The sequence below is a fragment of the Hyperolius riggenbachi genome, chromosome 3 (assembly GCF_040937935.1).
Source record: "Hyperolius riggenbachi isolate aHypRig1 chromosome 3, aHypRig1.pri, whole genome shotgun sequence".
NCBI lineage: Eukaryota > Metazoa > Chordata > Amphibia > Anura > Hyperoliidae > Hyperolius > Hyperolius riggenbachi.
This window is the reverse complement of record NC_090648.1, coordinates 386,011,330-386,026,183: the sequence shown is the minus strand read 5'-3', so window position 1 is coordinate 386,026,183 and position 14,854 is coordinate 386,011,330. Positions and strand designations below refer to the sequence as shown.

The 14,854-nt window shown below is 47.8% G+C and overlaps 1 protein-coding gene across 3 annotated transcripts in view; it reads right to left on the bottom strand.

Annotated features, from left to right (window-relative positions):
* The window catches only part of LCP2 (lymphocyte cytosolic protein 2), a 537,761-nt gene that overhangs the window by 172,338 nt on the left and 350,569 nt on the right, over nucleotides 1-14,854 (bottom strand). For all 3 annotated transcript variants that reach the window (XM_068277396.1, XM_068277395.1, XM_068277394.1), the window contains exon 9: nucleotides 11,071-11,131. In XM_068277396.1, coding sequence (XP_068133497.1) covers nucleotides 11,071-11,131 — 61 coding nt within the window. The remainder of the gene's footprint in view (nucleotides 1-11,070; nucleotides 11,132-14,854) is intronic.

Here is a 14,854-nt window from a genome sequence, read left to right as displayed (position 1 = left end):
CACCGCTCAGCCAGACTATATACCATTGTTTACTGACACTCTGTGTACACGGCTCAGCCTGACTATATAGCATTGTGTGTACTGCCACTGTGCACCTCGCTCAGCCACGCTATATATAGCATTGTGTTTTCTGACACTCTGTGTACACGGCTTAGCCTGACTATATAGCATTGTGTGTACTGCCACTGTGCACCTCGCTCAGCCACGCTATATATAGCATTGTGTTTACTGCCACTCTGTGTACACCGCTCAGCCAGACTATATACCATTGTTTAATTACTGACACTCTGTGTACACCGCTCAGCCAGACTATATACCATTGTTTACTGACACTCTGTGTACACGGCTCAGCCTGACTATATAGCATTGTGTGTACTGCCACTGTGCACCTCGCTCAGCCACGCTATATATAGCATTGTGTTTTCTGACACTCTGTGTACACGGCTTAGCCTGACTATATAGCATTGTGTGTACTGCCACTGTGCACTTCGCTCAGCCACGCTATATATAGCATTGTGTTTACTGCCACTCTGTGTACACCGCTCAGCCAGACTATATACCATTGTTTACTGACACTCTGTGTACACCGCTCAGCCAGACTATATACCATTGTTTACTGACACTCTGTGTACACCGCTCAGCCAGACTATATACCATTGTTTACTGACACTCTGTGTACACGGCTCAGCCTGACTATATAGCATTGTGTGTACTGCCACTGTGTACCTCGCTCAGCCACGCTATATATAGCATTGTTTACTGACACTCTGTGTACACGGCTCAGCCAGACTATATAGCATTGTGTGTACTGCCACTCTGTGTACACGGCTCAGCCAGACTATATATCATTGTGTGTACTGCCACTCTGTGTACACCGCTCAGCCAGACTATATAGCATTGTGTGTACTGCCACTCTGTGTACACCGCTCAGCCAGACTATATAGCATTGTGTGTACTGCCACTCTGTGTACACCGCTCAGCCAGACTATATAGCATTGTGTGTACTGCCACTCTGTGCACACCGCTCAGCCAGACTATATAGCATTGTGTGTACTGCCACTCTGTGTACACCGCTCAGCCAGACTATATAGCATTGTGTTTACTTCCACTCTGTGTCTGCTGGGCCTGGGAACAGTAGTACACCGCTCACCCGCCACTGTATAGCATTGTGCTCTGTGTCGCTGCTGGGAATAGTGGTACACCGCTCACCCGCCACTGTATAGCATTGTGCTCTGTGTCGCTGCTGGGAATAGTGGTACTGTATAGCATTTCTGTACTGCCACTGTACTGCTGCCAGTCAGCGTGTACTGTAAGGATAAGTGAAATGAGGAAGAAATCCGGTGAAAGAGGGAGGGGCAAGGGAAGAGGTGTTTCCCCTGACGGTTCACGTACAGGCCACAGGGGAGCACCCAAGAAAACCCACTCAATACCGCCCATGTTGTCCAGGACAACAACCCTCACAGATCCAAAAGAACAGGACCAGATAATTACTTGGATGACCTCTCAAGCATCCAGCAGTGGGTTAAGCAGCACCAGCACATCACGCACGAGGTCCGAGTCCTCAGCCAGTTACAAGGAGCCAGTGGGCACAAAGCTGACACAACCGGCAGCGACACCACGCACACAACTGCCAGATAACCAGTCCGATGAATTACCTCAGGACACAATGGGGTATTCGCAGGAGCTATTCCCAGCCCAACAAACTTCCACCTTTCAAAGGTCAATGGAGGAACAGCCAGAAATGTTGTGCCCGGATTCACAACCATTAACTGTGGGAAATGCACTGCGCACTGAAATACAAGGCGAGTCCGAGGAGGACTCGGAAACCCAAATCCCAGAGCAAGTTGGGCAGGAGGGGTTGCAATTGCAGGAGGTCGGCCGACAAGATCTGGAAGACGACGTTGGAGTGAGCTGCGCAGAGGTTGTTCTGGGGAGCTGTACTCCACGGCGGCGGCCCCCCACAATGACATATGACGAGTTTGAGGAGATGGAAGAGGAGGGTATGGACAATGTGGACATAGACCCAGATTTTGTTTGTGAACGAGAACATCGCCGTTGTAGCAGCAGCACAGATGAGTCTGTTGAAGAACCCACTGCTGCACGAGTTCGCCTTGTGCCACAAGGTAGGCGGCGTGCAATTTCAGGCACCACAAGCGTGGAAGTTCAAGTGAGAGGCAAAAGAGGAGCAAACAGAAATCGCCAGCAAGGAGGCAGGTGCTCCAAAGTCTAGGCTTTCTTTGAAGACTGCACTGAGGATGTTACCATGGCGATTTGCAAGGTGTGCAAGACCCGCCTGAGCAGGGGGAAAAGTATTAACAACCTCTCCACCACCAGCATGAGCCGCCACATGCTATCCAAACATCCCACTCTGTGGGCAAACGCGGCAGGACAGGGTACCAGCAACACTGCCTCCCTTGGGTTCACCAGACTCACCACCAGACCCGCCTCAGCAGCAGCAGTAGCCCAGCCATTGCGTGGTTCACAACATTCACAAACATCAGACGACGCTGACACTGTCACTTTCCGGAGCAACAACCAACAGCCCTTCCGTGTGCAGCGCTACGGTTCAGTTGTCTGTGTCGGAGATGTTTGAGCGCAAGAGGAAATTGCCAGCAAATGACCCCCGGGCCGTGGCAGTAACAGCCAGCATAGCCAAGCTTCTGGCCTGCGAAATGCTGCCATATCGAGTGGTGGAGACAAACAGCTTCAAGGGCATGATGTCAGTGGCCATCCCACGTTACGTGGTTCCCAGCCGCTACCACTTTGCGCGCTCTGCAGTGCCTGAGTTGCATGAGCACGTGGTCAGCAAAATAACCCGAAGCTTGTAGAATGCCGTTGCCTGCAAGGTTCACCTCACCACTGACACTTGGACGAGTGCGTTCGGACAGGGTCGATACATCTCCCTTACCGCGCACTGGGTGAACCTTGTGGAGCCTGGCAGCGATTCCTCACCTGCTACGGCGCGGGTGTTGCCCACGCCGCAAACAGCTGCACCGCCGTCCCTCCCACTGGATAACAACAGCAGCACCTACCTCTCTGACTCCTTCTCCTCCAACGCATCTCAAAGCTGTACCTCATCCGGAAACGCTAACCCAGCAGCAGTAGGATCGTGGAAGCAGTGCAGCACAGCTGTTGGCATGCGTCAGCAAGCGTTGCTGAAGCTGATCTGCCTTGGGGATAAGCAGCACACAGGGGAGGAAATTTGGAAGGGAATAAAGGAACAGACGGATTTGTGGCTGGCACCGCTGGACCTGAAACCGGGCATGGTTGTGTGTGATAATGGGAGTAATCTCATTCGCGCTTTAAGGTTGGCTAAGCTGACACACATCCCTTGCCTGGCGCACGTGATGAACCTAGTAGTTCAGCGGTTCCTGAGGACATACCCAGGCGTGGCCGATCTTCTGTTGAAGGTGCGTCGAGTGGCCAAACATTGTAGAAATTCCAGTACTGCTTCGGGGGCACTCGCCAAGATGCAGGAGCGCTTCAATCTCCCCCACCATCGCTTGCTGTGTGATGTCCCTACGCGCTGGAATTCTACGCTGCACATGCTAGCACGCTTTTGTGAGCAGAAGAGTGCAGTGGTCCAGTACATGACGGCGCAGTACCGAGGCGCATCCGGACAGCTGCCAAGCTTCTGTGGATCCGATTGGGCCAACATGTTGGACCTCTGCCAAGTCCTCCAAAATTTTGAGCAATCCACGTTGCTTGTGAGCAGTGACAACTCTTCAGTCAGCATTACCATACCACTGCTGTGTTTACTGAAGAGGTCGATGTTGAAAATCAAGGAAACAGCTGTCATGATGCAACTGGGGGAATCTGAAGGAGAAAACGATCAGCGTGATGATACCAACATCAGGCCATCCACCTCAGGGAACGCTGGCCCCAGCAGCTATGACGAAGAAGAGGAGGAGGAACAGCTGGAGTTGGAGCAGGAATTTCATGCCACCACTGACGAGGGCCAGAGCGGTGCACGTTGGACTTCCACAATTCAGCGCAAATGGTCAGCAGAAGCAGACCAGGAGGAAGGTGACGACTATGATGCATCACAACAACTATCACAACGCTCACAAGAGGATGATGAGGATTCTGGTAGGACTCTGGCACACATGGCTCAATTCATGCTAGACTGCATTGAACGCGACCCACACATTGTGCGCATTCTGGACAACACCAATTACTGGGTTTATACCCTTCTGGATCCACGGTACAAACACAATGTTCCAAAACTGCTTGAAGAAAGAGTCAGACAGGTCAAAATGGAAGAATACCAGCAGGCCCTTGTGGAGACTTTAGAGAGGAGATTGACATCCTCCCCCTCCTCTAGCCAGTTGTACGCCGACAGACTGACTTCCGCAAACCCAGGACGACCAGGAGGGCAGCAAACAACGCAAGCCGCAGCTAGTGCCCAAAAGGGAATGGTATCGGCAGTGTCCTTGGAGTGGGAACATTTTCTGACACCCATGCAGCAGCAACCCACTGAACAGCAAGCGTGCAGATCCACCTCCAACACCGATCGCCTGGAGAAGATGGTCAAGGACTACATGTCAGATGACGTAGCTGTGTCGAACAATCCATCTGCACCCTTCAACTATTGGGTATCGAAGCTAGACACCTGGCACGAACTGGCAATGTACGCAATAGAGGTGCTGGCTTGCCCGGCAGCCAGCGTTATGTCGGAACGCTGTTTCAGTGCTGCCGGAGGCATCGTCACAGATCGGCGTATCCGCCTCTCCACAGAAAATGCAGACCGTCTGACTCAAATTAAAATGAATCAATCCTGGATTGGAAATGACTACGCAGCACTCCAGGACCCCAACCAAGTAACATGACCAATGAACATCTGGGATGGTGTAGCGTTTCCGGTCCCTGTTTATTGAACCTCTCATCTGTATTACATTTATGACTGCATGGCGGCAAAAAGCATTGCTGCTATATCCGCACGCTTTTTGTCCTCATGCAAGGCCTGGGTTGTTGTGTCTCAAAAAGCATGGCCTTCTCCTCCTGCGCCTCCTCCTGTTCCATCACGTCTGCTGCTGCTGGGTTAGCGTTGCCGCGTGGTCCCTGTTTATTGAACCACTTATCTTTATTACATTTATGACTGCATGGCGGTACAAAGCATGCTATCCGCACGCTTTTTGTCCTCATGCAAGGCCTGGGTTGTTGTGTCTCAAAAAGCATGGCCTTCTCCTCCTGCGCCTCCTCCTGTTCCATCACGTCTGCTGCTGCTGGGTTAGCGTTGCCGCGTGGTCCCTGTTTATTGAACCACTTATCTTTATTACATTTATGACTGCATGGCGGTACAAAGCATGCTATCCGCACGCTTCTTGTCCTCATGCAAGGCCTGGGTTGTTGTGTCTCACAAAGCGTGGCCTTCTCCTCCTGCGCCTCCTCCTGTTCCATCACGTCTGCTGCTGCTGGGTTAGCGTTGCCGCGTGGTACCTGTTTATTGAACCACTTATCTTTATTACATTTATGACTGCATGGCGTTACAAAGCATGCTATCTGCACGCTTCTTGTCCTCATGCAAAGCCTGGGTTGTTGTGTCTCAAAGCGTGGCCTTCTCCTCCTGCGCCACCCTCCTCCTGTTCCATCACGTGTGCTGCTGCTGGGTTAGCGTTACCGGTCCCTTTTCCTGGAACCTCTTATATGTATTACATTTATGACTGCATGCCGACAAAAAGCATGTTACCTGTGCAAAGAAAACAGACATTTCCCGCATTTAAAAGACAGTTTTCCCTTTGAAACTTTAAAATCGATTTTCTCAAAAACTATAAGCTCTTTTTGCTAATTTTTTTTCCTCTTGTACCCACTCCCAAGGTGCACATACCCTGTAAATTTGGGGTATGTAGCATGTAAGGAGGCTTTACAAAGCACAAAAGTTCGGGTCCCCATTGACTTCCATTATGTTCGGAGTTCGGGTCGAACACCCCGAACATCGCGGCCATGTTCGGCCTGTTCGGCCCGAACCCGAACATCTAGATGTTCGCCCAACACTAGTATCAGCGCACGTCTTGTGCGCTGATCACGGAGAGAATTCCACAGTCGTTACACTGCGCTTACCCAAAAAATTATCTTAAGTACCCTTTGGCATAGATGTACTTAATAGTGGTACATGATATTTGTTTCTAAACAATTTCCACATGTTTACCATTCAATTTACTACACTAAAATACTAATTTGGTGTTGTTTATATAGGATTTCTTAGATTTTTAATGTATTTTTCTCAAACTCAAAATGTATTAATGGTAGACACATGTTGAGAGCCTAGGGTCTTTAGTTTACATTCCACCTCACTGCTCCCTAATAGGACAATAAACCATCTACTCAGAGCTATGGTCATGCCCCTGTCCATTGAGATCCAAAGGATGAGGGTTGTGGTGGTGTTACCAAACCCCTCATTCCTTGAGTGGGGGGTAAAACCAAGCATAGCTGCAGTGAAGAGTAAGGACTAGTTCACAGGGGCAGTAAATGCAGCATTTGTGGCAGCTGACGAAAGCATCATTTAAAAGGGATCTACCGCCATTCCATTCAAAGTGATGGAAGCAGTTTTTAAATGACAAGGACATCTTTTGACATAGTTTGCATATATGTAAATGGTAGATCCCAACATCTCATTTTGGATGCTACATGTAACGTCCAGTGGCAGCTGTCTTCAGCATTTCCATGTCCCCCTAGGGGCTCAAAACGCAACGCCACAACAAAGCGCAGAGAATTGATACTGAACGCATTTCTGCTCAGTAGCAGAAAAGTGTTTAACATTGGGTAAATGAGCCGTCATAAGTTATCCTGCTTGCCACCCTTCTGAGCCAGCCCTAACCCATACATGCACCTTATCATGCCCACTCATGCGGTTGAGTGGGGGAGTCTCAATGTGGTATAGCATCTACCCTCGACATGTTTGTGATGCATGGGAGGTGGAGTCCTTGGAATTCACAGGGCTTCTCTGCATATGGAGTAGGGAGGCTGAGATACAGTACTGCTCCAAGGAAGTTGACAAGAATATGGAAGGTGAAAAATACTCAGTACTCAGGATCCACTGGTATGCAAACAATGATTATGACTGCCCCCTCATTATCTGGCACCACACAATAGGCAATAATTAGTAAGCACTCTGTACCAGTTATGGGAGAAATGTGCATGACTTGGGCTTACAACTAAGAGCCAAGTTACTTAAGCAATGTCCACTGATCTCTGGTTGTTCAGTATTATGTGAATATGGATTTTTATTATAGGACCTGCCCCCTACACACTTTTGCCCACCCATGTGCTTAGAGTATTTGTCCTTAGAGTTGGGCCGAACCTCCGATTTTAGGTTCGCGAACCCTGTTCGCGAACTTCCGCGAAAGGTTCGGTTCGCGAAAAAGTTCGCGAACCGCAATAGACTTCAATGGGGAGGCGAACTTTGAAAGTTTAAAAAAATTCTATCAACTGGAAAAATGATAGAAAACATGTTTCAAAAGCTCTAATACCTGGAGCCACACCTAATTGAGTGAAATACACATCACTGCTGGAGGACCCACTCACCCTCCCTCCCTCCTCCAAGCAAGGTCCTTTATACCATTTGCCTGCCTACACTAATTCGTTATGGGACAGCTGCTACACACTCTGCTAGGGAGATTTTAATTGGCCTCCACCCTTTTACTTATTCCCTCCTGGAGGGTCTCTTCTGCTAGGGAATTATACTATTTTAAAAACCAGTATACATCATACCATAGCTGGGAATACATACATGAGTATACATCATACCATAGCTGGGGATACATACATGAGTATACATCATACCATAGCTGGGAATCGAACCCAGATCTCACTGTGTGGTGGGCACGTCACCCTAAGCACTGTACCACTGCAGAAGTAAGTGAAGCTAGCCTAAAATTTAACATTTATGCTCAATGCAATAGAACCATTAGGTTGCTTAAAGGAGAACTGTAGTGAAAGGTATATGGAGGCTACCATATTGATTTCCTTTTAAGCAATACCAGTTACTTGGCTATCCTGCAGATCCTCTGCCTCCAATACTTTTAGCCCTAGACCCTGAACAAGCATGCAGCAGATCTGGTGTTTGACATTTTTGTAAGATCTGACAAGATTAGCTGCATGCTTGTTTCTGGTGTGATTCACACTACAGTGGCTGGATAGTGTACTGGTTAAGGGCTCTGCCTTTGACATGGGAGACCAGGGTTTGAATCCTGGCTAGGTCAAATACCTATTCAGTAAGGAGTTCAAGGCAAGACTCCCTAACACTGCAGGGTGGCCTCTTGAGCGCGTCCCTGTGGCTTGCAGCTCTTGAGCGCTTTGAGTCTGACAGGAGAAAAGCACTATACAAATGTTTGGATTATTATTATTACTGCAGCCAAATAGATCAGCAGGGCTGCCAGGCAACTGGTATAGCTTAAAAGGAAATCAATATGGCAGCCTCCATATACCTCTCACTACAGTTCTCCTTTAAGCAACCTAATGGTTCTATTGCATTGAGCATAAATGTAAAATTTTAGGCTAGCTTCACTTACTTCTGTAGTGGTACAGTGCTTAGGGTGATGTGCCCACCACACAGTGAGATCTGGGTTCGATTCCCAGCTATGGTATGATCTGGTGTTTGACATTTTTGTAAGATCTGACAAGATTAGCTGCATGCTTGTTTCTGGTGTGATTCACACTACTGCAGCCAAATAGATCAGCAGGGCTGCCAGGCAACTGGTATAGCTTAAAAGGAAATCAATATGGCAGCCTCCATATACCTCTCACTACAGTTCTCCTTTAACCTCCCTGGCTGTAAGCCCGAACTGAGTTCGGGCTATGCCGCCGGGAGGCACCGCTCAGGCCCCGCTGGGCCGATTTGCATAAATTTTTTTTGTTACACGCAGCTAGCACTTTGCTAGCTGTGTGTAACCTCCAATCGCCGCCGCTACCCGCCGATCCGCCGCTATACGCGTCGCCGCAGCCGGGGGAAGCCCTCCAAGAGATCCCTTTCTTTGAACGGGATCTCTTGATCTCCGATCGCCGAAGGCGATCGGAGGGGCTGGGGGGATGCCGCTTGGCAGCGGCTATCATGTAGCGAGACATTGTCTCGCTACATGAAAAAGAAAAAAAAAAAAGAAAAAAAAAACGTATTTGCTGCCCCCTGGCGGATTTTAATAAACCGCCAGGGAGGTTAAGCAACCTAATGGTTCTATTGCATTGAGCATAAATGTAAAATTTTAGGCTAGCTTCACTTACTTCTGTAGTGGTACAGTGCTTAGGGTGACGTGCCCACCACACAGTGAGATCTGGGTTCGATTCCCAGCTATGGTATGATGTATACTCATGTATGTATCCCCAGCTATGGTATGATGTATACTCATGTATGTATTCCCAGCTATGGTATGATGTATACTGGTTTTTAAAATAGTATAATTCCCTGGCAAAAGAGACCCTCCTCCCTCCGGTAGGAGGGAGGAGGGAGGCTAATTAAAATCTCCCTAGCAGAGTGTGTAGCAGCTGTCCCATAACTAATTAGTGTAGCCAGACAACTGAGTCAAATGGTATAAAGGACCTAGCTTAAAGGGAGGGTGGGCGGGTTCTCAAGCAGTGTGTTTGACAATAACATGTCTGCTGACAGTGAAATGGAGGCTAAAAATTTTGCTCAATACAGCATTATGGGGCGAATCGAACTTCCGCAAAAGTTCGCCTGATGCAGGCGAACGCGAACCCCCAAAGGTCGCCTGGAACCGTTCGGCCCATCTCTATTTGTCCTATGTGAGCACAGTGGGTGTGGCATGGGGGCATGGCCAGCCTGTATTCCAGCATGAACTTCCTGATAGAGACCTGCTATCTAAGGTTTGCTATGCAGTCTGTGGGTGGACGAAGTAGTTCCACTTATGGTAGGAGGATAAGGAGTAATGGACACATGATAGGGCAGAGAGAGTGGATGCAGGGGTAGGCTTCACAAGCTGTGAATGTATAAAGTCAGTGCAGAGAGGCAGCTGTTTAGCCATGACTTGGGCTATCTATGCTACATGCACTGCACATGCACTACTGCACTTTGTATCTGATTGTCCCTTGACGAAGCCCCTTTAGGGGCAGAAAATGTTAGGATTTAGGGTGTGCATATGTTTTTCAGTGCTAGTGGGGGTTGTAGGAGGCTTTGTTACTAGTGTCAGAAAGTACCATTATATGCATGCTCCTAGTTGCATTTAGATGCCTTGACAGGAAAGCATCCATACTTATCCTGATTAGATCCTTCAAATATATCCTACAGGGGTTTTCGGGTGTACTATGTACAGTGCATTATGTCTACTTGCATAGAGCGCAGAGCTTGTGACGGTCAGACTCCTTTTATATTTCACTGTCCAGACAGGACTATAGTTGAAACACTCAAACCCCAGTTTTGGCTGCACTGTTTCCTGCACTTGCACTTTTTGTCAATTAAATTAAGATTTAATTATACCCAATAAAAGCTAAGTTTTACAATTAATAGGTAGGTAGGCTTTTAGTCCTTGGACTTTGTAATTGATAATAAATCTGCATAGTTTAGATTTCTTTGCCCATTTGTATGGAAGCTGGAAATTTGGTTGCCCGCTAGCGGCAGAAATTTGGGTACTGCCATAGAGGCTTATTGTAGTTATTGGCAAGATGGTGAAATTTGGGCATGGGTGAGATAAGGTTAGCTATGGGGGGGTGCAACAGCAGGGACAGTTAAGGTTAGATGTGGGGAAGAAAGGATTAGCCATAGGGGATTTATGGTGGCAGGGACAGTTAAGGTTAGGCATGGGATAAGAAGGGTTAATCTGGGGGTTTGCATGGTGTGAATGGTTAAGGGAAGGTGTGGGGGTGGTGGTTAAGGTTAGGCATCAGTAGTGGGAATGTTCAGTGTAAGAATAGGCTTAGGTTTAGCTATAGTAAAATATTGGTATGCAATACTGGTATTTACTATCGTTTTTACACTTTAATAGAAAAATTGGCTATCGGGATCACTGGGAGCCAAAATGTCCGGGTGCCCATTTTTCACGTACGCATACGTACAATGTTCTTTCTAGAACGCTCCTAAAAGTTTGAGTCATATAAATAAAAAATTATATAAATAAACCTTACATCTTGGTGCCTTTTGAATTCTGTGGCTTTCTTGGCCTGAAGATGACTGGACTCCTGGAAACTGTAAACAACAGAAACAACAATATGTTAGCTTATAGGACATCCGAGGTGAAACTAATGAGGAAAACAATTGTATCTATCCTCGGTCTCCTAAAAATGACTTTTTTAGATATCCCACAGTTTAATTTTATATTTGTTATATCACAGGCTGTGCCACTTTTGGCAAGATTAAATATAAACAGTCACCAGTATGTCTAATACAGATTAGTCCTGTGAGTTCGCTGTGGGGATATCCTGATCACTGGAAACAAGCCAATCACCTACTTACAGACTGCAGAAAGGAAATAGGCATATCTTAGCGGTGATCCTAGGGCCCTCTTAGGCTTGTGGATGGCTCCCGGGCGGCGTCCCGCACTTTGAAACTCCCCATACTGCTCGGGCTCCCTTTCAGTCACCCCCGCTAGTTTCCCAAGCGTGTTGACGTCACGTGCACTGGCTCCGCCCTACACGTTTTGTCATCAACCAGACTCATCAGGGGCTAGGGCTGCCAGTACGCGATCCTCTATTTGTTCCCACCACAATTCCCGGTTTCCCTCCCACGTGATCACTCGGCACTGCCCTTTGAGTCACCACTCTGATACCCTGTACAAAATTACTAAAATACATCTAAAACATAAAATTATTAATACAAAAAATTATTAATACAATACCATAGCAAGAACCTATATACACTCTAAAATTATATCGTAAACATCTTTGATTATGCTATCATTATAAATTTAAATGTCATGCATTAATCAATCCACCTGCTGCCATCTAGTGGTCACTATTCATTACTCTTATGACCCAATGTTCTGTATGAATTTAGTAATACCCATTAATAATTCCTAACTGCCCCCCCCCCCCCGTAAACTATACCACCCCTTATGTATTCAAGTCCCCACACATAAATTATATGAGTAGTGCTACCACTCTCACTCCTATCCATATACTCACCTATAAATTATTTTCTCTATCACCATAGCTGTCCAGTGCAACAAAACCTACACCTGCATCCATTTAATCATTGGATATAAAGCAATTCAAGTCAAATTCGATATTCATAACCTTAGGTGCAAAGCACCCCAAGTGATAAATCCATTTACCCTCCGCCTGCATACATTCAGAAAAGAGAAAAGACTGGCTCATCAACACCGCCTGTTGTGTAAATGAATAACAATATTTATTAAGTCTACAGAATCAAACATATATAAAACCACTTAAAATGTGGATATTCTCCCCAATATATAATTTGTATAACTTAACAGCAAGTAAGACCCATTATATCATTACTAGTAGACCTAAGCCCGTTAATATAACGGGCTCTAGGTGTAACGATTGTGGAATTCTCTCCGTGATCAGCGCACAAGACGTGCGCCGATACTGCGGAAATCCTTCACAAGCGTGTAATTTGAGGAAACCCAGCAAAAGGTGCAATGCACCTGTAGAGGGAAATTCCTGTCGGCAGGTGGTAGTGTTGGGCGAACATCTAGATGTTCGGGTTCGGGCCGAACAGACCGAACATGGCCGCGATGTTCGGGTGTTCGAGCCGAACTCCGAACATAATGGAAGTCAATGGGGACCCGAACTTTCATGTTTTTTAAAGCCTCCTTACATGCTACATACCCCAAATTTACAGGGTATGTGCACCTTGGGAGTGGGTACAAGAGGAAAAAAATATAGCAAAAAGAGCTTATAGTTTTTGAGAAAATTGATTTTAAAGTTTCAAAGGGAAAACTGTCTTTTAAATGCAGGAAATGTCTGTTTTCTTTGCACAGGTAACATGCTTTTTTTCGGCATGCAGTCATAAATGTAATACAGATGAGAGGTTCCAGGAAAAGGGATCGGTAACGCTAACCCAGCAGCAGCACACGTAATGGAACAGGAGGAGGGCGGCGCAGGAGGAGAAGGCCACGCTTTGAGACACAACAACCCAGGCCTTGCATGCGGACAAGAAGCGTGCGGATAGCAATTTGCTTTTTGTCGGCATGCAGTCATAAATGTAATACAGATGAGAGGTTCAGTAAAAAGGGACCGGTAACGCTAACCCAGCAGCAGCACACGTGATGGAACAGGAGGAGGGCGGCGCAGGAGGAGAAGGCCACGCTTTGAGACACAACAACCCAGGCCTTGCATGAGGACAAGAAGCGTGCGGATAGCAATTTGCTTTTTGTCGGCATGCAGTCATAAATGTAATACAGATGAGAGGTTCCAGGAAAAGGGACCGGTAACGCTAACCCAGCAGCACCACACGTGATGGAACAGGAGGAGGGCGGCGCAGGAGGAGAAGGCCCACTGGCTCCTTGTAACTGGCTGAAGACTCGGACCTCGTGCGTGATGTGCTGGTGCTGCTTAACCCACTGCTGGACGCTTGAGAGGTCATCCAATTAATTATCTGGTCCTGTTCTTTTGGATTTGTGAGGGTTGATTTCCTGGACAACATGGGCAATATTGAGTGGGTTTTCTTCGGTGCTCCACTGTGGCCTGTACGTGAACCGTCAGGGGAAACACCTCTTCCCTTGCCCCTCCCTCTTTCACAGGATTTCTTCTTCATTTCACTTATCCCTAAAGTACACGCTGACTGGCAGCAGTACAGTGGCAGTACAGAAATGCTATACAGTGGCGGGTGAGCGGTGTACTACTATTCCCAGCAGCGACACAGAGCACAATGCTATACAGTGGTGGGTGAGCGGTGTACCACTGTTCCCAGCAGCGACACAGAGCACAATGCTATACAGTGGTGGGTGAGCGGTGTACTACTATTCCCAGCAGCGACACAGAGCACAATGCTATACAGTGGTGGGTGAGCGGTGTACTACTGTTCCCAGCAGCGACACAGAGCACAATGCTATACAGTGGTGGGTGAGCGGTGTACTACTGTTCCCAGCAGAGACACAGAGTGGCAGTAAACACAATGCTATATAGTGTGGGTGAGCGGTGTACTACTGTTCCCAGCAGCGACACAGAGCACAATGCTATACAGTGGTGGGTGAGCGGTGTACTACTATTCCCAGCAGCGACACAGAGCACAATGCTATACAGTGGTGGGTGAGCGGTGTACTACTGTTCCCAGCAGAGACACAGAGTGGCAGTAAACACAATGCTATATAGTGTGGGTGAGCGGTGTACTACTATTCCCAGCAGCGACACAGAGCATAATGCTATACAGGGTGAGCGGTGTACTACTGTTCCCAGCAGAGACACAGAGTGGCAGTAAACACAATGCTATATAGTGTGGCTGAGCGGTGTACTACTGTTCCCAGCAGCAACACAATGACTGGGGTGACCCTGGCTAGCCTGGCTGGAGAGAGAACTACCCTGCCTGCCTACCCAAAGCTGAACCCACAGACAAATGGCGGAGAAATGACGTGGATCGGGTATTTATTTACCCGAACCACGTGACCCGTTCGGCCAATCAGAGCGCGTTCGGGTCCGAACCACGTGACCCGTTCGGCCAATCACAGCGCTAGCCGAACGTTCGAGGAACGTTCAGCCATGCGCTCTTAGTTCGGCCATATGGATGAACGGTTTGGCCGAACACCATCAGGTGTTCGGCCGAACTCGAACATCACCCGAACAGGGTGATGTTCTGCAGAACCCGAACAGTGGCGAACACTGTTCGCCCAACACTAGCAGGTGGTGCTGTGGAGTGCAGAGGAACAACTCCTTTGCCCTATCACACACGCCAGACAGGAATTGCACGAAGGGAAGAAACACAGGGCAAGATAGCCCTGAAAGAGAGAGA